This window comes from Carlito syrichta, unplaced genomic scaffold, assembly GCF_000164805.1.
Source record: "Carlito syrichta isolate Samal-C Ts95f unplaced genomic scaffold, Tarsius_syrichta-2.0.1 Scaffold309195, whole genome shotgun sequence".
Classification (NCBI taxonomy): Eukaryota; Metazoa; Chordata; class Mammalia; order Primates; family Tarsiidae; genus Carlito; species Carlito syrichta.
The window spans coordinates 474,520-496,535 of NW_007253291.1; the positions used below are offsets into that span (position 1 = coordinate 474,520).

A 22,016-nucleotide genomic window follows, 5' to 3' on the forward strand; every position below is an offset into this window, starting at 1 on the left:
GCTTTGGGAGGCCAAGGTGAGTGGATTGCCTGAGCCCGCGGGTTCGAGACCCACCCAGGCAACTTGGCGAGACCTCATCTCTACAATAAATCAAAAAATTAGCCTGGCATGGTAGCGTGCACCTGTATTTCCAGTTACTTGGAAGGCTGAGGCAGAATGATCGCCAGAGTCCAGCAGGTCGAGGCTGCAGTGACCGGGAGTGGCCACTGCACTCCAGTCTGGGCAACAGAGTGAGACTCCAATTCAAAAAAAAAAAAAAAAAATGAGAGAGAGAATGAATTTTCTAATCATAAAATTGTGAAGAAGGAAAGAGAAAATTGCTCTAGTTTTGCCATTGCACCTCAAACTGCAAAAGTTACAACTACCTTGCATCAATTGTATGATAAGTGTTTAGTTAAGATAAAGAGACATTAAATTTGTGGGTGGATGACATGAACAGAAACGTGTTCTGATTGATGGCAATCAAGTTCAGTACTATCTGAGATTTCAGGCATCCACTAGGGGTCTCAAAACATATCCTCAGGAGATAAGGTGGAGACTACTGTATTATCATGTGGCAACTCTGGAAATCAGATTCTCCCCCTTCCCTAGAGTTTGCTGATTTCGATTAAGGCTGAAGTTACCCATATGTTTAGTGACTCTTCTAAATTATTTTTCGAAGACTGTATACCTTGTTGCATGTAGTCATTGAAATCTCAGTTCCTTCCGCTAGTGTTTTGACAGAGATTTCCTTGAACAGCAGTAGGCAAAAACAAACAAACAATGAAACAAAACACAAATCTCTCAGTCTTTTGCAGATTGACTCTGTGTGGGGCACTCCTCCAATGCTAAGCCAGGCTGTTTACAACTCTGCCTTAGACTTCACTTCCTGCTTGCACAGAGATGTCTTTAAGTTACTTTTTTATTAATTCAGCATTTGCTTAGTTGCTGTAAACCTTTGACAGTTTTCCAGAGTTCTGACAAAGTTGGTTCTGACTGTTTCTACTTGTTTTTGTTTGTTTGTTTTGGTTTGGTTTTTTTTGAGTTGCTGTCTCTGTCGCCCAGGCTGGAGTACAGTGGCATACTCACCACTACCTCAGCCTGACCTGCTGGTCACCTCAGTCCTACAAGTAGCGGGAACTACAGGCACATGCCACCACACCCAGCTAATTTTTTATTTATTGTAGAGACAAGGTCTCACCAAGTTTTCCAGGCTGGTCTCAAACCCCTGGGCTCAGGCAATCCTCTTACCTCCGCCTCCCAAAGTGCTGGGATTACAGGCATGAGCCACCGCATCTGGCTCCACTTGTTTTTTCAATATTTCAGTGAAAGAGATTGAAGAGCTTACTCTGCCATTTTGTTCCCAGGGGCATCCGTTTTTTAAGAGCTTCCCTGTGATTCTAATGTGTAGCCAAAGTTAGTACTCACTGCTCTGGGAGTGAAACTCTGGCATCATTGCTTTCAACAAGTTCCTATAGTGGTTCCAAGCTTTGGGAGCCCACAGATTAATTAACCCCTGGGTCTAACTTCACAGGCCTTCCCTGGACATGCATTTGAATTCTCTCACCTTCCTTCAGTTCTTGGGAGCTAGGCAGGATGAAGAGGTCAGCATTCATGTCAATGGATCTTCACCCTCCCTGAAAGCTGCATACATGGTCTCCACAGGGACTCCTAGTGGTGAGTTGTTGCACTTGGGTTTCAGGAGAGGAATTGGCTCCTTGTTCCTGTTTGCTTCACAAAGGAAACAGAATGGAAATAAAGCAGGGAGCCAGGATGTACCAGACTCCTGCCTCCAAGTATGACAGTTTAATTGCAGGATTTCAGTAGTAGATCTCTATTGGGATTTGGCAATGGGGTGCCTGCACCTGAGCAAGAATCCCCTGAGATCGCCAGGACTTTCAGCTAGACGAGGCTGCAAGCTTTTAGGTAAATGCAACTGAGAGGACAAAATCTGCTCAGCCCAGCTAAACTCCAGGGTCTTCCCCTCACAGAGATGATGTCCTTGAAGAGGAAGTAGTTCTGGGATGACCAAGAAATTTCTTCTTCTCTCATCATGTGTGATCATGGACAGGGCTTTAATGATCTGCCTCAGTTTTCTTACCTGTACAGTGAAAATAATTACCTGTCTCAATTCCTATTGTTAATATGGAAGACAATATTAACACAACCACAATGGATTGTTCAATAACAAAATAAAAAATAATAAAAGTGTATTTTGATCCTGTTTTGTTTAAAAATATTGATCTATCTTTATACATGTGAGGGGTCTTTAAAAAGTTCATAGAAGATACATGTTATGAAAAACTTATGCATGGATTACAATTTTTTTAACCAAAATAAAGTCATACTAACTTGTTCTAACAAGTCTGAATGGGATCTAGTCTAAGACACGATGAAGGATAAGACATTAGTTTGTAAAGAACCCCTATCAATATGAATTCTGCTAAAATTGAAGCAAGAATAAGCATCAAATTTATGGTGAAGCTTGAATGGAAGAATGGTGAAATAATTGATACTGCACGAAAAGTTCATAGGTACAGTGCCCCCAAAGAAATCAGCAGTTTACAAATGGATAATTCGTTTTAAGAAGAGACTAGACAATGTTGAAGATGTAGCCCACAGTAACAGACCATCCACATCAATTTGTGAAGAAAAAATTTACGTATTCATGCCCAAGTTGAAGAAGACTTACAATTAACAGCAGAAACAATAGCCAACACCACAGGCATCTCAATTGGTTCAGCTTACACAATTCTGACTGAAAAATTAAAGTTGAGCAAATTTTCCAGTCGTTGGGTGCCAAAACACTAGTACCCAGATCAGCTGCAGATAAAAACAGAGCTTTCAATGGAAATTTTAAAGTGGAATCAAGATTCTGAAGCATTTCTTCAAAGAAGTATAACAGGAGATGAAATATGACTTTACCAGTACAATCCTGAAGACAAAGCACAACCAAAGTAACTGTTTCTAAGAGGTGGAAGTAGTCCAGCCAAATCAAAAGTGGATTTGTCAAGAGCAAAGGTCATGGCAACAGTTTTTTTGGATGCTCAAGGCATTTTGCTTGACTTTCTAGAGGACCAAAAAACAATAACATCTACTTATTATAAGAGTATTTTGAGAAGGTTATCCAAAGCTTTAGCAGAAAAACTCCAGGGAAGCCTTCACCAAAGAGTCCTCCACCACAACATTGTTTCTGCTCTTTTCTCTTATCAAACAGGGACAATTTTGTGAGAATTTCAACAGGAAATCATTAGGCATCCATAATATATTATATGGATATAATATTATAGTCTGATTTGGCTCTTTCTGACTTATTTTTGTTTCCTAATCTTAAAAAATATTTAAAGGCCATCTATTTTCCTTTAGTTAATAATGTAAAAAAGATTGATATGGTTAAATTTCCAGGACCTTCAGTTCTTTATGGATGGACTAAATGGCTGATATTATTGTTTACAGAAGTATCTTAAACTTAATGGAGCTTATGTTGAAAAATGAAGTTTATATTTTTATTTTTATATTTTAATTTCATTTTTCTGTGAACTTTTTGAAGTCATATATATATATATATATATATATATATACATCTTTATATAAGTTATATGTGTTTGTGTATGTTTATATCTATATGCACAGACTACTACCTGGAATGATGCTCACCAAACAGGTAGTGGGGTTGGGAGTGATTTCTGCTGTCCTCTTTGTGCTTCTCTAGCTTGCTTATGATGTGCACATACTAGTTTCTTTTTTTTATTATAAAGATGTGGGGTACAATTCAGGGTTAGGTATACAAACGTTGATTATGCAGGTACCCCTCCCTCCCCTAGTAGTTTCCCTCAACTGCCTATCGCTTTCTAATACTATTATAATTGTTCAAGGTCCACTTATGAGTGAGAACATATGGTACTCTGTTCTTTTTTCTGTGATAGATCACTGAGTATGATCGACTCCAAATCCATCCAAGTTGCTGCAAAGTTCATACGTTTGTCCTTCTTTATGGCTGCATAATATTCCATTGTGTAGATGTGCCCAGCTTCGATGGGCAACATGGTTGGTTCTGTGTTTTTGCTATTGTGAATAGAGCTGCAACAAACATACGTGTGCAGGTATCTTTTTCATAGAATGATTTGAGTTCCTCCAGGTACATTCCCAATAGGGGAATTGCTAGGTCATATGGAAGGTCAATTTCTAGTTCTTTCAGATACTGCCACACTGTCTTCCACAGAGGTTGAACCAGTTTGCATTCTCACCAGTAGTATAGAAGCATTCCTTTTTCTCTGTATCCTCACCAGCATCTGTTGCTGTTTTATTAGTGACGGCCATTCTGGGGTTAGGTAGTATCTCAATGTGGTTTTGATTTGCATTTCTCTGATGATGAGTGAGGCTGAGCACTTTTTCATGTGTCTGTTGGCTGCCCATATATCTTCTTTTGAGAAGTGCCTATTCATGTCTTTTGCCCACTTTTTAATGGGGCTGTTTGTTTTTTTCTTTTTGGTATGTTTGAGTTCCTTGTAGATCCTAGATGTTAGGCCTTTGTCAGATATACATTTGGCAAATATTTGTCACATTCTGCGGGCTGTCTCCCTGCTCTCTTGATGGTTTTTTTTGCTTTGCAGAAGCTCGTTAGTTTGATGACGTCCCACTTGTCTATCTTATTTCTTAAGGTATGGGCATTTAGGGTTCTGATCAGGAATTGGTTGCCAGTTCCAATTTCCATAAGGGTGTCTCCTGCGTTTTCTAAGATTCTTATTGTTTGAGGTTTTATGTTTAGGTCTTTGATCCATTTAGAGTTAATTTTTGTATGTGGTGATAAGTAGGGGTCCTGTTTCAATCTTCTATGTGTGATCAGTCAGTTTTCCCAGCACCATTTACTGAATAGGCTCTCCTCTCCTCAGCAATTGTTGTTGGAGGCTTTGTCAAACATGAGTTGGTTTAGAAATTGAGGCTTTGCTTCTGGAATTTCTATCCTGTTCCATTGGTCTATGTGCCCGTTCTTGTTCTGATACCAGACTATTTTGATTATCGTAGCCTTATACTAAAGTTTGAAGTCTGGAAGTGCAATACCTCCTACTTTGTTTCTTTTGCTAAGGACACATACTATTTTCACAAAAGAAAGCTAGACTTTTGGGTCAAGAGGACTGATTGAGCACATCTATTCTTCTCTTCTCTCTCCAAATATCCCACTGAAATGACAACACAAGCATTTCAAAATTCTAATGAACACTATCAGAATAATAATAATACCTACATTTTAGAATTATAAGGTTTAAAATCTAGTACATAGTGCTTGATGACTATTATCTATATTCCCCATCCACTTAGCTCTAAAGAGAACATTATTAGAGATGTTCTTAAACCTTCATGTGTCAGGGACCCCTTTGCAGTCTATTGGAGGCTATTAAGCCTTCTTGGCATAATATTTCAAAATGAATACAATCCCATACATAAGATCACAAAATAAATCATTTATATTGAAATACAATTATCAAAATATTTTAAACACCAATCTGTCAGAATAACATGTGCTTCTATATTATGACTTAGCAGCATGTCTAAAATGACTACAGTTTTAAAGCTGTGATGAGTATAAATGATATTTTGAAATACATTTAACAACAACAATGTGATAGAAACATATCTGATTTCTATTGGTGAGAAGTCACAAGAATGCTAATATTACTTTGGAGTGTTGCTTATGATCATAATTGAAGAAAATGCTAAAACTGAACTTTGTGAAAATAAAGACTTTCTAATTTAACTTCATGGATCTCCTAATTTAATGAAATATGTGTTTCCATAGATCTTTGCCTAAATCTGTTTATCTGTTTGATCTCTTTCTTATTTATCACAGGCTTTCCTCAATCTATGATTATCCCTTATACTGTATTAGGCATAAGTTAAAAGAGAAAAAACCTATAATGATCCCTGACTGTGTACTCATGTTGAAGGATGAGACTTAGACTAAAGCTTATTGGAAGCTGTGTGCAGGTGAGGAGGACTTGTCCATTGAGAGCTTTGGTGTGACTATGCATTAGATAGTCCCCAACATCAGGTTTTTCCTTCTGAGCTGGTCAAATTTTCCAAAAAAGATTCTTCCAGCTTCTTTTAAGGAGAGGCTAATTCTCCCTAGGGACTATAAACCTGTGCAGTTTTTTTTAAATCTGAAAGTCTCATTATTTGTTCAGTTCCTGTTTAGGGTCAGCGTTCTGGGACCTAGGTTGGGAAAGAAACCTGAGAAAAAGAGGCTGGGCAGGCATCTCAACCTTCCTGATGTGAACTTTCACTGAATCCTTCTGTTTTCAGGATGGTGCCACTGTCTTCCACTATGTTTGATGTCTCCTAATCCAGGTACACCCTTTTTCGCTCTCTGCTAATATAGTAGCCTCTGGTCACATGAGGCTGTTTAAATTTAATTAAAATAAAATAAGCCAGTCGCTGTGGCTCACACCTGTAATCCCAGCACTTTGGGAGGTGAAGGTGAGAGAATTGCCTGAGCCCAGGGATTGGAGACCAACCTGGGCAACTTGGCGAAACCTCATCTCTACAATAAATCAAAAAATTAGCAGGGCGTGATGGTGCAAGCCTGTATTTCCAGCTACTTGGAAGGCTGAGGTGGAAGGATCGCCTGAACCCAGCAGGTCAAGGCTGTGATAGCCGTGAGCATGCCACTGCATTCCAGCCTAGGTGACAGAGTGAGACTCCAACTCAAAAATTAATTAATTAACTAGTTAAATGATAAAACAAACTTTCAGTTCCTTAGTTGCACTAGTCATATTTCAAGTGCTCCACAGCCACATGAAGCTAGTGGTTAGCTACTGCATTGGGCAGCTCAGAACATTTCCATCACTGCAGAAAGTTTTATTGAACAGTACTGCTCTAGATTAGGGGATGCCATATTTTCTCAGTAAAGTACCAGATAGTAAATATTTTTGGCTTTGCACGCCATATGGTCTCCATTGCATCTACTCAGCTATGTCATTGTAGCATGAAAGCAGCCACAGACAATATGTGGATCACGTGTTGAAACACATGGCTGTGTTCCAATAAAACTTTATTTATGAACACTGAAATCTGAATTTCATATCATTTTCATGTGTCATAAAATGTTATTTTTCTTCTTTTGTTCCAAACCATTTAAAAATGTGAAACTTCTCTTAGCTTGCAGGATGTAAACAGGCAACAGGCTGGATTTGGCCTGTGGACCAGCTTGCTGATCCCTATCCTTATGCATTCTTTTTTAAAAACATTCTCTGTACTGTTATTTTAGCAGGTTCAGAGAGGAAGCAGAGGTTATGGTGTGCAGTCTTTTTTTTTTTTTTGAGTTGGAGTCTCACTCTGTCACCCAGACTGGAGTGCAGTAGCCGCTCCTGGCCACCGCAGCCTCGACATGCTGGGCTCCAGCGATCCTTCCACCTCAGCCTTCCAAGTAGCCAGAATTACAGGCATGCGCTACCACGCCCAGCTGATTTTTTGATTTATTATAGAGATGAGGTCTTGCTGCCCAAGCGGGTCTCGAACCCGCGGGCTCAGGCAATCCACTCACCTCAGCCTCCCAAAGGCGCGGGATTACAGGCTGAGCCACCGAGCCCGGCGTCTTTTTTTTTTTTTAACCTAGAAATCTGATAATCTATTCGGGGCCTGTGTTCCTCCTGCACCTTAGGATCTGTAAGCACAGAGCCCTACCTGTCTTACTACTCTCTACCTAGTGTCCAGCTTGGTGTATGCTTGACAGATGATAGTCTCTTAGTAGTTCATGTTGAATGATTAAATGCTCACCAGGCCACCTTCTGTGTATAATTTGACTTTTCACTTAGATCTGCCTTCAGGAAAGAATGCGTTGGTCATGCTGATGATTGTGTTCCAGTCTGCTTAACAATTATATTTCTTGTTATCAACGGATACACTGATTCCGATTTTCTACCTCAGTCCCATGAACTTGGTAAATGTAATTCCACCTCTAAGAGAAGACTACAGAAGTGTTACATCGCAATTGAATTTGATAAGAAGATTCATAAAGAGAGGGGAAATAATCTGGAGGACATAAGTACCTGGAGAATTTTAAATGCTGCACTAAAATTGTCCTCTCAGCAAGATAAAGAAGAGAAGGTTATATAACATGTTAACACTGCCATGACTGTAAGTGGACAGCATGCCAAGGGCAATGTTGGAAACTGGTCTGGTGGGACAAAAGCCAAGTTTAGATTCAAACTACACATGCTGCTAAAGAATGATTACCTTATGGGGTTACGGATTACTGACTGAGAGGAGGCATGAGGGAGCTTTCTGGGGTGCTGGGGATGTTCTAATCTTGATCTGATGATGATTTCACTGGTATGCATATATATGATTCATTCAGCTGTACTTATAAGATATGGCACTTAACTCTATGTAAGCTATTTTTTCATTTAAAAACAGAAACTTATCGTTAGGGAAATGCAAATCAAACCACAATGAGATATTACCTCACATCCATTAGGATGTCTACTCTCAAAAACAAAAAATAACAAGTGTTGTAGTAGATATGGAGGAATGAGAACCCTTGAGTATTGTTGTTGAAAATGTAAAATGATGCAGTCACTATGGAAGACAGAATGGCTGTTCCTCAAAAATTTAAAAATAGAATTACCATATGATACAGCAACTCCACTTCTGGGTACATACTCAAAAGAATTAAAAGCAGAGTTTTAAAGAGATATCTGTACACCAATGTTAACAGCAGCATTATTCATAATAGCCAAAGGTGGAAGCAACTCAAGTATTCATCGACAGATAAATAAACAAAATGTGATACACACATACAATGGAATATTATTCAGCCTCAAAAAAGGAAGCGAATTCTGATACATGCTACAACATGGATGAACCGTGAGGACATTACACTAAGTGAAATAAGCCAGTCACAAATACCTTAGGATTCCATTTATATGAGGTACCTTGAATAGTCTAATTCATGCAGACAAAAAATAGAATGGGGCTTTCCAGGGGCTGGGGAGAGGGAAGAAAGGGGAGATATTATTTAATAGGTAGAGAGTTTCAGTTTTGCAGGATGAAAAAAGAGTTTTGAATGGATGGTGGTGATGGTAACACAACAATACAAGTGTGCTTAATACCACTGAACCATACACTTAAAAAATGGTTAAAATGATTAATTTTATGTTATGTACATTTTACCACAATTTTAAAAAAGAAACAAAAAATCTATTTTTTCCTGATTATTGTAGTTACTGATTCTTCCCCCATGTTTAATCATATTTAATAAGAAGACACTTGGCTATCTGAGAGTTATGACTCTGGAACTATACAGATCATAAATATAATCTTTAAACCTTAAGACTCATAATAGTTTGACTAGTTAAGCTATAAAACATGTTTGTTAAAGAAAATTTTATCTGGCTGCTTAACTTGTAAAAAAACAGAGACTGACCAGTTATGTGTGGTTATTTTTGCCCCCCACCCCCAAAAATGTGTAAATTCCTCACCCGGCAGAGAGCATTTCTAAATATACAGTCATGCTGGGGCCTCACAGTGGTTGGTACTACAAGGATGTAAGCTGTCTTTGATAGATCTGATCCAACCACCACTGCAAGCTTTGTCTCTCCCACACCTGCAGGATTGAGCACTAGGCTTTAGCAAATGCACTATTAAAGAAGTCCAACCTACGAGGTAGATAGGGAGACAAACAGGCAGCCTTAGCAGGCCACACCACTCCACCTATAGCCACAGTAAATATGTATTACATCATTAATGAAAAAATTATGCATATTTCCAATGAAGCACTTACATAGTGCTTGCAATGTAACATTCACCACCCTTAGTATTTTACAAATATTAAGTTATTTAGCTCTCACAACAACCCTAAGAGGTAGGTACGAATATTGGCAACCTCCTATTCTACAATTGAAGAAATTGAGGCCTAAGTGGTCAAGTAACCAGCCCAAGGTAAGCTTGTTTGTGGTGGAGCTGGGACTTGAACCCAGGTAGTCAGCTCCTAAACCTGTGCTCTCAACCATGTCACTACCCTCAAGTCAGGTAGGATACATTTCTTGGTGTTGGGAAGTGGCTCAGTTCATTTGTGCAGCTGTAACAAAATACCTGAGGTTGGATAATTTAGAAAGAACAGAAACGTATTTTTTGTCATAATTCTGGAGGCTGAGAAGTTCAAGACAGTTCAAGATCAGGGTGCTGGTCGATTTGATGTCTGGAGAGAGCTGCTCCCTGTTTCCATGATGGAATTTTCTTGCTGTATCATATGATAGAAGGGCACCAAAAAAAGGGACAAATGCTGTGTCCTCATATGACAGATGAGATAGAAGTTCAAGGGCCTGGCTAGTTTCCTCAGTTCCTTTTATAAGGGCACTGATCCCATTTATGTTGGTAGAACCCTTGTGCCTTAATCACCTTCTAAAGGCCCTACCTTTGAATACTATCACATTAGGTCTCAGGGTCCAACATATGGATTTTGGGGGAGACACACACATTCAAACCATAGCAGGGAGGAAAGTCTTTTGTGTTTCCTTTCTCCTTTTTCTCTCATCTCTCCCTGTCCTTCCTGGTCTTTAATTTTTTTTTGGGGGGGGTGTCAGAGTCTCTGTCACCCAGGCTGAGCTGACTCAGATATTCAGTATTCTATTAAAAATTATCAGGCAGCTGGCACCAGTGGCTCACACCTGTAACCTCAGCACTTTGGGAAGCCAAGGAAGGCAGATTGCTTGAGCCCAGGAGCTCAAGACCAGCCTGGGCAACATAACCAAACCTTGTCTCTACAAAAAAAGGAAAAAAAAATTAGCTGGGTGTGGTGGTGTGTACCTGTAGTTCCAGCTACTAGGGATGCTGAAGTGGAAGTATGGCCTGAGCCCAGGAGATCCAACCTGGTGTTAGAGTGAGACCCTGACTCTAAAAAAAAAAAAAAAAAAAAATCAGAGGCTGGGTGTGTTGGCTCAAGCCTGTAATCCCAGCACTTTGGGAGGCCAAGGTGAGAGGATTGCCTGAGCCCACAGGTTCGAGAACAACCTGGACAACTTGGTGAGACTTCATCTCTACAATAAATCAAAAAAATCACCTGTAGTTACGGCTACTTGGAAGGCTGAGGTGGAAGGATTGCCTGAGCCCAGCAGGTTGACGCTAGGGTAGCCGTGAGCATGCCACTGCACTCCAGCTTGAGCGACAGAGTGAGACCCCAACCCAAAAAAAAAAAAAAAAAAAAGAAAAAAATTATCAGGCATGAAAAGAAGCAGAAAAATAAGACCCACAAGCAGAACTATCAATTAATACAGACCCAGAAATCACAGAGATGATGGAATTAGTAGACAAGGATATTATAGCAGCTATTGTAATGTGATTTTTATACAAAACAACATAGAGGGAAAACATTAACATGGTAAAGAAAGAGATGGAAGCGATAATAAAAGACCCAAATGGAATTACTAGAGATAAAAAATACAAGATCTGAAAAGAAAAATACCCTAGATGAGATTAAGAGCAGATTAGACACTGAAGAATAAAAGGCAAACTTCAAGACATAGTAATAGAAGGCATCCAAAATGAAGCACAGAGAGGAAACAAAACAAAACAAAACAAAGAAGAAGGAATAGAACATAAATTAACGATAGGATAATGTCAAGTGGTCTCACATATGTGTAATTAGAGGGTCCCAAAAAGTAGAAGAGAGGAAGGGAAGGGGTCAGAAAACATTTGAAGGAATAATGGCTTAATTTTTCCAATTTTGAGGGAAACTATAAACCCACAGATCCAAGAACCTGAATGAATGCCAAGCAGAGTAGACAGAGAAAACGACATCAATGCATGTATAATCAAAACTCCTGCAAAGTAGTGATTTAAAAAAAAAAATTTTTTTTTTTTTTTGAGTTGGAGTCTCACTCTGTTGCCCAGACTGGAGTGCAGTGGCACACTCCCGGCCACCGCAGCCTCGACCTGCTGGACTCCAGCGATCCTTCCTCTTCAGCCTTCTAAGTAGCCGGAACTACAGGGGTGTGCTACCACAACAGGCTAACTTTTTTTATTGTAGAGATGAGGTCTCACCAAGTTGCCCAGGTGGGTCTCGAACCCGCAGGTTCAGGCAATCCACTCACCTTGGTCTCCCAAAGTGCTGTGATTACAGGTTGAGCCACCGAGCCCAGCCAAAAAAAAAAAAATTCTTAAAAGTGCTGTGGAAATAAAAAGAGTCAGGAACTTTCTAGAGGGACAGGATTGTTCTTTACCATGAAAGAAATGTGTTTATGAAAACTCACTGAACTGTTTACTAAAAAGGATTAATTTTACTTGATGTATATTATATTTCAAGAAACTTGACCCAAAAAAGCATGGAAGAAGGAGAGGGAAGGGAGTTAGGAAAAAGAAGGAAAAGTAAGAAAGAAGAAATAAATGGAACAATGGTAGCCCACATGGCCAATAAGGACAGAAGAGAAGATAAACCATCTGTCATCACAATAATTTCATGAAAAAGCAAGGACCATTTGAAAATAAGAAAGTTGATGAAAGAAACCAAGAAAAAAAGAATCAACTATCTGGCATTTTTACTCTCCCAAGTATTAATAAATGAGCACGAGCTATTAGGAGAAATTCCCTGTTCCCATTAATAACTGCTGAAAATTCTTACTTTCCAGCCTCTTTGGCAGTCTAGAAAACATATTTGTTAATGTTTGTTGACTATTTACTGCATGCCATCACTGTGCTAAGCATTTTATTTGCATCAGTGGAAGGACAAGGGGTCTCACTGGGGCTTCTTCTATACATGCTGATCCCATTCGTGAGAGTTCTATCCTCAGTACCTAATCACTTCCCGAAGGCCTCACCTCCTCATACCATATATTGGAAGCTGAGATTTCAACATATGAATTCTGGGGGGACACAAACACTCAGACAATAGCACTATTGCTTGTATTTAAGGAGAAAATGAAAATGATTAAAAGAGGTGGCCTCAAGGGAGTAGGACAGGAGTTGAGAAACCAGGATGAGAGTTTGTTTTTCATGGAAAACCCTCCTGAGCTGTTTCATATGTTACCATGTATATTAACTACGTTGACACGAAGTTTCAACTACTGTAGACTTGGAAGTCCTACACACCGGCTTTGCCACATCGGGCCAGCTGCCATTGCTTAACTTCCATGGGCTTCAGCCTCTTTTTCTTTTCTTTTTTTTTTTTTTTTTGAGTTGGAGTCTCACTCTGTCGCCCAGACTGGAGTGCAGGTGGGATAATACTCTCCACCCTCGGAACTTGCAAGAGGACTGAGGAAAATCATGTATGGCCAGAGCTTGGCAGAGCGTCTGGCACCAAGCACGTGCAGGCTAGATAGACGGGCCCAAATTGACGTCAGGTTCAGATCCACTCTGTGCAGGAGAGATTCAGGGTCTGAGTCCTGAGGGACAAGCAGAGATCTCAGAGTCTCAGAGACCCTTCAATCTACCTGTTTTTGTCACTGTTGACCATGTGTGGCCCAGGCTCATCCACGGCCACACTAGGAGTCAGGACTAGGACTGGCTCCTGCCTTCCAGCCCAGAGCCCCATGGGCCTCCCTTGCCCTCTCTGAATCATCAACTGCCTCTGGTTCTGGAGTTAGAAAAAAGAGAATGATTTGGGAAGAATTGAAACATTTCCTCCTGTGCAAATTGTTTTTTTCTGTGCTGGCAAACCTAAGCTGTTCTGACAAAGGTCAAAAGTGTTTATTTTCTTGAACACCCTGGGGGTGAGAATGAGACACAAATGAGGGGGAATGAGGGGGAGGAAAGGAGAAAGAGGAAGAGGAGTGTTGCCAACTTTGGGAGCTGAAAGGGCTTCTTTTTATTACAGAAAATGTTTGTTTTGGAGGCACAGAAACAACCTCTGGTTTTCCATCAGAAACAGCCGAAATTATAGTCAGGAAAGTGAGGAAATGGATGAACAGACCTATGATGTGGTCAAGTCTACTCTTCATCTGGCTCTGCCCACCTCCCACCTGTCTCCAGCTCCTCACCCCATCTGAGCTCTGCCAGCCTGCTGGGTTCCTGACCCACTGAATGACCCTGTGCTACTCCCTCTGATGGCACTGCCTGACCCCAGTTTCTTGGCCCGCCTGTGACCTCCTCCAGGACTCTTCCTCAAAAACCCTGCAGCTCTTCTGTGTGTATCAATGCCACATCTTTCTGCCCTCGCACTTATTAAGCTGGGTCAGAATTGCCCCACACCCATCTAGCTGTCTCTCCCAGGTGGCTAGAGATCATGAACCTTTGGGCTCAGGTCTAACATTCAGAAAAAAATCACACTTTTTTTCTTTTTTAAGCTTGCACTGTTTGGGCCTACATGGTGTTTTTAAATTGTTTGCATTTATCACCATAAACTAAAAATCGAGAGTTATCACATAAAAATCCAGACTTTTGACTTCTCTTGACAAAAATGGAAATTCAGCAACATGGGTCCACTTCTCAGCCCTCATAGAGTGGTTCTTTTTGCATAGAGCATGCTTCCCCATAACTCCACAGTCCCCACCAGGCCCTAGTGGGGACTGTGGAGACATTAAAGCCTCAGGTCAGGAACCATTTGTCATCACTCTTGCAGTATTGTTTTTTTCTTACAGTATATTAAATAAGAAAGTGAAGGTGTTTTTTTTTCCCCCTTGCTCCTTCCTTACACCGGCCCACTTTTCTCATTTACTTCACCAGACACTGTAGGTACCTGAGTTTTCCACTCTTGCACGGGGCTGGGACCTCCTTGAAAACAGGCTCGGGCCGGGTGTGGCGGCTCAATCTTGTAATCCCAGCACTTTGGGAGGCCGAGGTGAGAGGATTGCCTGAGCTCAGGGATTCAAGTCCAGCCTGGGCAACTTGGCGAGACCTCGCCTCTACAATAAATTAAAAAATAAGCCAGGTATGGTAGTGCCCTCCTATAGTTTCAACTACTTGGAAGGCTGAGGAAGAAAGATCACCTGAGCCCAGCAGGTTGAGGCAGTGGTGGCTGTGAGCGTGCCACTGCACTCCAGCCTGGGTGACAGAGTGAGACTCCAACTCAAAAAAAATAAAAGAAAAGAAAACAGGTTTGGTGCTTTGTACATATCCATGACTCCAACAGCTGCACGGTGCCTGGCTTAGAGTAGGTATCCCTTGGTGAATATAACTCTTGCTTCTAGAAGAGAACTTCTTTATATATTCTTTCATCTTCTTAGTCATCCACTCAACAAATATTTTTTTCTTTTTTTTTTTTTGAGTTGGAGTCTCACTCTGTTGCCCATGCTGGAGTGCAGTGGCACACTCACTGCCACCCCAGCGTTGACCTGCCGAGCTCCTTCTACCTCAGCCTTCCAAGTAGCTGGAACTACAGGTGTATACTACAATGCCCGACTAATTTTTTTTATTTATTGAAGAGACAAGGTCTTGCCAAGTTGCCTGGGTTGGTCTCAAACCCATGGGCTCAGGCAATCCTCTCGCCTCAGCCTCCCAAAGTGCTGGGATTACAGGTTGAGCCACCGAGCCCAGCCTCAATAAATATTTCTGAGTTCATCTGGGTGTCCATTTTTCTTCCTCAGTGTCCTAGATCCTCTTGTAACTCCCAAATAATCAAAATCTGCCTTAGACAGCCATTTCAGATTCTTCCTACAAAATCTTGCTCTTAGCAGTTATGTAAAAAAAGATCATGGAGAAGTACTAATTAGTAGTATTAATATTAGTAATAAGTAGTTATTGAGAGCTTCCATGTACCAGAAACTTTATATAGATTTCCACATCCAAGCTTTATCATTAGTCCTTATATTAGGACTGACAGTTTACAAGTAGAAAAACCTCCATAACAACTCTCCAATGGCTGAAGACAAACAGATCTAGCATTATCAAACCATTATGTGACTGACATAATTCTAAGAATTTTACATGTATTAATTCCTTTAACCCTGTGAATAATATTTTGAGGAAGGTATTATTTCCATCTTGCAAATAGGGTACTGAGATTTCAACAATTTTACTGTGATCATCCAGCTAATAAGCCATTCTTTTTTGTTTCCCAGCATCTGAAACCTCTTTTTGTGTTTAAGGAAATTACCTACTTTATAAGACTCCTTGGAACCTGGAGCTCAATTCCCAGAGGAAGCCACATGCTCCCTTCCCCAGCCTCCCATGCGTCGTGGACACGAGTGTGTAATTTTAGGCTTTGCCGGTCAGGCACATCTGCCAAGGACTTGAACATTCTCTGGCAGGTGTGATGGGAGCAATAAGATCAAGCTCCTGTGACAACAATGGCAATGGAGTTACAAGCAGCATCGGGTGCCCAGAGTTGGGTCAGCAGTGACCCAGGCCAGGTTGGCTTTGTTAAGGTGAATGCAGACATCAACCTCTGAGTCTTGTTCCCCAGTGATTTGATGATCTACCCTATATGCTTGCTGGCATTTAAAAGGGTGGCAAAACCAGGATTTGAACCCAAGCAGTCTGTCCCTTAGAGTTGACAGACTTTTAACTAGTATGCTATGTTGTTTCTGGAAGTATGCTCCAGCGTCAGGCACAGTTGGATCTAGGGCCTTAAGTGATGCCTTGTGTTGCGTCTTCTTTTTCTCTCAGCTCTCTTCTCCTGGGCATTAGCTCCACCTTTTTATCACACTTTCTTCACATAGAAGCAAGATGGCTGCCAGTAATGCCAACCTTATATTCCCACCAGCTCAGAATCCTAGCAGAGAAAAAGAGCTTCTCTTTCCTAATAGTTCCAGAAACTTTGGATCTGACTCTTATTGGTCCAGGTTGAGTTATGGACATATCTCTACACTAATCACTGTGGTCGAGAGAACAGTGAAATGAACTGACTGGACAGGCCTCGGTCCACTCTGTTCCCAGGGTTAGTCGCATCCAAATCAAAAGGATTGAGGTGAAAGTGAGGGTCTCCTTTGGGAAATCGGGGAAATAAATACTGAGCAGGCAAAAATAAATGCCACCCACTATATCTCTGCTTTTCAAGAGGAAGAAACTGAGGATCAAAGAGGCTAAGTAATTTATTTGGAGCCAGACGGCCAGGGAATGGAGAAGTTAGAATTTGAATGGCTCAGCTTTTGTTATTGCTTTTCCCATTTGGCTTGCGATAGTGTTTCTGATTTCCCTTCCAGTTTCTTGATTTTAATGCACTCTATACAATTTTTTTTTTGAGTCCATGATCAAATGGGATATTTGGAAATACTTCCGGGCTCTATAAAAATGTTAAGTGTACAAAGGTATAGGGAAGAAAGTAAAATCCTTTGATAGCTCAGTAACAATTTGGTGAGCATCTTTTATGCATGTCTTTATACACATGGACAACAGAAATCACCTTTTACATAAATCAAACAAATAATATAAACATTATTTGAATCATGGGCACCCTTTTTAATGTGATTTCTTATCTTACCTATCCCTTTCCTTCTCCTTTCTCACTCTCCATTAATCTCCCTTGCTTACTCCTCCCCTTCTGGCTCAAGATAACCCATGACAACAACTGATGTGTGTATTTGCAGCCTTTTCTCCAAACCAATATAATCATACACACACACCCATATAGAAATCCTGCTCTTACCTCCTGCGATATTCATGTTGCAGGACACTAAGGGTGGCATTCTGGGCACCAGAGAGTGATTGTTGAAAGATAGAGAGATAGAGAGAGAGAGAGAGAGAGAGAGAGAGAGAGACACTGCCTGTCTGCACCCATGGGGGAAGATCTTGACACCCCAACATTGCACTTCTGAGGTGACCTTCAGGTGAGCTTGTCCCCCCACAGTTCTGGAGTGGATGTGAGAAGGTTGAGGGTGAGCACCCCCGGTCCCCACCATAGAAATAGGCCTCTGCCAGGCGCTGGTCTTGCGGTTTCCAGGTATATGCTTGCTGGCCTGTCTGTGAAATTCAAGGACCTGCGGTCACTTCTTCTGTCTGGAGGTCCTGAATCCAGGTCTGCTAACCTTTCCTCCCCTGAAGCCTTTCAATACCTTCTCTCTGCTCCCTTCACGAGTTTTCTTCTTTCGCCTGCTCGGCAATTTTTACCAGACCAGGGACTGGTGCTCTGCCTGCAGATCAACAGTCCTCAGGAAACTGCACCTTGGCTGCTCCCACAGAGCAATCGGTTTCTCCTGACTCCGTTTCCTTTGAATTAAGCCTCGTGTGCTTTATTAAAGCAGCCTTCCTCCAGAGCACGAGTTGGCACCATCCCAGAGTCAGAAAGAAATCAATGGCTGGAACTTGTCTTATTAATCTCTCAAAAGTCGGCAAGGGCTTAGGATTTTACATATTTCCTTTTTTGTTTCTTAGTCACCATCATGTTTTAGAAGAGATTTAAAGCTGCTCTTTGACTGGAGTAAGTGTCTCAGTAAGCATTTGCTGAAGAAGGATGAAAGAATAAATGAGGAATAGTCAGCATCTGGTACATGGTTGATGAAAATACAGCAGATAAGATAATGCATATGAAACTGATATGTGGTTTGTGAGTAGTAAAAACTGTTACTGACCAGGGCAGGACTGCAGCCTTATCTGCTGGCGCCATCCTCCGGAAGCAAGTTAGCATGACAGGCCACTTCTGCTTTAGCAGGGCGGAGCGTAAGAGCACTCACTGGTTTCTGGAAATGCAGGCAAGGAGAAAAGGGGAGAATACATTTCAGCAAAATCTCCCCATCTCCTCTGCCCTCTTAGTCTACCAAGACTAGTGTTTTAATGTATTAATTCTACTAACAGGTTAGCACTTGTTTTGAGCAATTAGCATGTGCTGGAGAGTGTGCTGAATGTTTTCCAAGTATGATTTCTCTTCATTCTCATGGTAACTGCAAGAGGCAGATTCAGTAAGTCCTCACTTAATGACAATAGTTTCTTGGAAACTGCAACTTTAAGTGAAAAGCCATATAATGCAACCATTTTCCCCCTATCATTATGATGAAACGACATTTGAGGACCTGCTACACATCATTTTGCAGTTTCCAAGAACCTATCGAGGACGTTAAGTGAGGACTTACTGTACTATTATTATTGCCTCCTTATTTATTAAAAACCTGAGGCTTATAGAGGCATATGGTGGACTTCTAATCTCTAAAGTTACATAGCTAGTTCGTGTTTGAAGACAAACCCAATTCCGTCTGACTTCAAGTATGCTGTTGTGGGTCAGGTTCCCCAGGAATGACACTCCAAGATGGAGATTTGCATGTAGAAAGTGTATTGCAGAGTGCTGTCAAAATCACATCCCTGGCCATGCGTGGTGGCTCAAGCCTGCAATCCCAGCACTTTGGGAGGCCAAGGCAAGAGGATTGCCTGACCTCAGGTGTTGGAGACCAGCCTGGGCAACTTGGAGAGATCTCGTCTCTATATCAAAAAAATCAGCCGGGTGTGGTAGTGCACACCTGTAGTTACGGCTACTTGGAAGGCTGAGGCGAAGGATCGCCTGAGCCCAGGGGGTTGACGCTGGCATGGCCGTGAGCATACCACTGCACTCCAGCCTCGGAAACAGAGTGAGACTCTGACTCAAAAAAAAAAAAAAAAAATACATCCCTGGGAGGGGAACATTGAACTCCTATAACCTGAACAAAGGCTTCAGCTGATGCCATGGGGAATACGGAGCTGGGATGGCAAGGGGTATGACCTTGGATCTCTCACATCAGTTATTGGATGCAGACTATCCCAGAAAGGAGGTGTGAATTTGGGCCAGCTTGCTCTCTTCAGTTGAAGGCAAGTTGCCAACCAGGACTCTGCTGAGAGGTGTCAGCAGACAATATTCACCTCAGTTGGGGGAATAAGCGCCTCAGTCCTGGAGTCCAGGTGGTGTACCACAAGTCCACTACAGAACCCAGTATCTATCCCATATCCACTGCTGCTCAAACACAGAGGATGGCTGGGAGGAAGACAGCATCAGTGATAGGGTAGTGGGAGAGGGATTTAGAGAGTGAAAATGGTTCTGCCCACCCCAGGCCATGCCTGCCACTCAGCTTCAATAACCAATGAATTTTGGTTATTTATGCTGAAATAAAATATGGATCATGAATTTTGGTTATTTATGCTGAAATAATATATGGATTATTTTATGGATTCCAATCCATTAGCAAAAAAGTAAAATGCAATGTTCCACTGGGTGGACAAATGGTTAGTGATGAGCTCCTTGATATCTCAAGTAAGAAGTGGGAACAATCAAGAGCAGCTCTGTCCAGCAACAACTTCTACATGTATACCCTGGAGACCTTCCTTGAGACCTTCCTTCCTTCCTTCCTTCCTTCCTTCCTTCCTTCCTTCCTTCCTTCCTTCCTTCCTTCCTTCCCTCCCCCCCCCCATTAAGGGACATGGAGAGCTTTCTTGTGTGCACCATGAGTTGCTCCAGGATATTCACTGCAGTGTTAAGGAAACAACCTATATCCTCAATAGGTATTATAAAAATGAAATAGGAATTAGTCGGGCGTTGTAGCACATGCCTGTAGCTCCAGCCACTTGGAAGGCTGAGGTGGAAGGATCGCCTGAGCCCAGCAGGTCAAGGCTGCAGTGGCCGTGAGCATGCCACTGCACTCCACCCTGGGTGACAGAGTGAGACTCTTACTCAAAAAAAAGAAAGAAATAGTCCAGGTGTAGTGGCTCACACCTGAGCCTAGGGATTTGAGACCAACCTAGGCAACAAAGTGAGATTCCTGTCTCTACCAAAAAAAAAAAAAAATTAGGTGGTGGTGCACGCCTATAGTCCCAGCTACTCATGAAGCTGAGGCAGGATGGCTTGAAGCCAGTTCGAGGCTGCAGGGAGCTACAATTGTGCCTATGAATAGTCACTGCATTTCAGCCTGGGCAACACAGCAAGATCCCATCTCTTAAAAAATAAAATAGATAGCGTCCCCTTCGGGCGGGGCCCGGGTTTAAACGTTGCGGCGGGCAGGGCCGGCCGGAGGGGGGGGAGCGGCCTCTGTGTCGTGTCCGGCCCCGCCGGTGGCCGGAGCGGCTCTCGGCGGCGGCGGCACCACGTCCCGGGGAGCGGGGTGAAGAGCGAGTCCATGAAGCGCTTCCGGGAGCCGCGCTGGGACGAGTACGCGCCGTGCTCCCGCCAGCTGCTGCGCTACCGCCTGGGCCGCCGGCTGCTGGAGCAAGCGCACGCGCCCCGGCTCTGGGACGACTCGGCGTCGTCCGAGGCCTCGGGCGCCGGGGGTCCCGCAGGCCCCCGGGTCTCCGCCGCCGCCTGCCGAGCCCGCTGCGCGGGAGGAGACGCGCCGGCGGGTGCGCGGGGCCCCGGGGAAGCGGGGCGCGGAGGCCCGCGACGCGGAGGGCGCGGCCCTGCCAGCGCCGCCAGTGAGAGATGGAGAAGAAAAACCGGAACAACAAATCGGAACCAGAGAGACTGACAGGTTACCTGCCGGCGTCGACCCACGACAACAACCAAGTGCCTTATTTGCTAGAGGAAGCAGGAGAGCAGGCAAAAGTCCTCAAAGACCATCCTGTAAGATAAAAGAAAACAAACATCCATTTGCTCTCTATGGCTGGGGAGAAAAACAAGCAGACACAGGAAGCCAAAAAACTCACAACGTCTGTGCGTCTGCCCCTGTGCATGAGATTCATGGATCAGCATTACGAGCCAAGAACAGAAGACAGGTGGAAAAGAGGAAACCGGTGGCTCAGAGGCAACGCGCTCACTCAGTGGATGTGGAGAGGAACAGGCGGTTGAAGGCACCCTCCTTGGAGAATCCGTGGATGATAGAGTACATGCGCTATTACTCTGCAAGAGCCTAGAGACACGCTTGCATGGACAGCCTGATCTTTTTTTTTTTTTTTTTGAGTTGGAGTCTCACTCCCTCCCCCAGGCTGGAGTGCCACCCCTGAGTCAGCCTGCTGGGCTCTGGCGATCCTTCCGTCTCAGCCTTCAGCCTTCCAAGTGGCCGGAATGGGCTCAGGCAATCCACTTGGCTTGGCCTCCCAAAGTGCTGGGATGACAGGCTGAGCCACCAAGCCCAGCCTGACAGCCTGATCTTTTAAGGAGGGTAAAAGGCAGGAAGGAGAAGCGAAGCAAAACAGAGACCCTCAAGAGAAACAGGACACGGGTTTAAGAAACCAGTTGATTATGCAGGGTCTTTCCTAGGGAATTTCTAAAAGATTGTTTCATT

General features: G+C 42.6%; 2 protein-coding genes across 2 annotated transcripts in view; one reads left to right on the forward strand and one right to left on the reverse strand.

Annotated features, from left to right (window-relative positions):
- Nucleotides 1–22,016, reverse strand: part of RIMS4 (regulating synaptic membrane exocytosis 4) — a 145,516-nt gene that overhangs the window by 96,384 nt on the left and 27,116 nt on the right. The window lies entirely within an intron of this gene.
- On the forward strand, nucleotides 20,026–21,645 carry LOC103269346 (centriole, cilia and spindle-associated protein-like). Its single transcript, XM_008066921.1, is given in 3 exon segments — nucleotides 20,026–20,108; nucleotides 20,801–21,073; nucleotides 21,075–21,645. Coding segments are annotated over 3 exon segments (927 nt in total).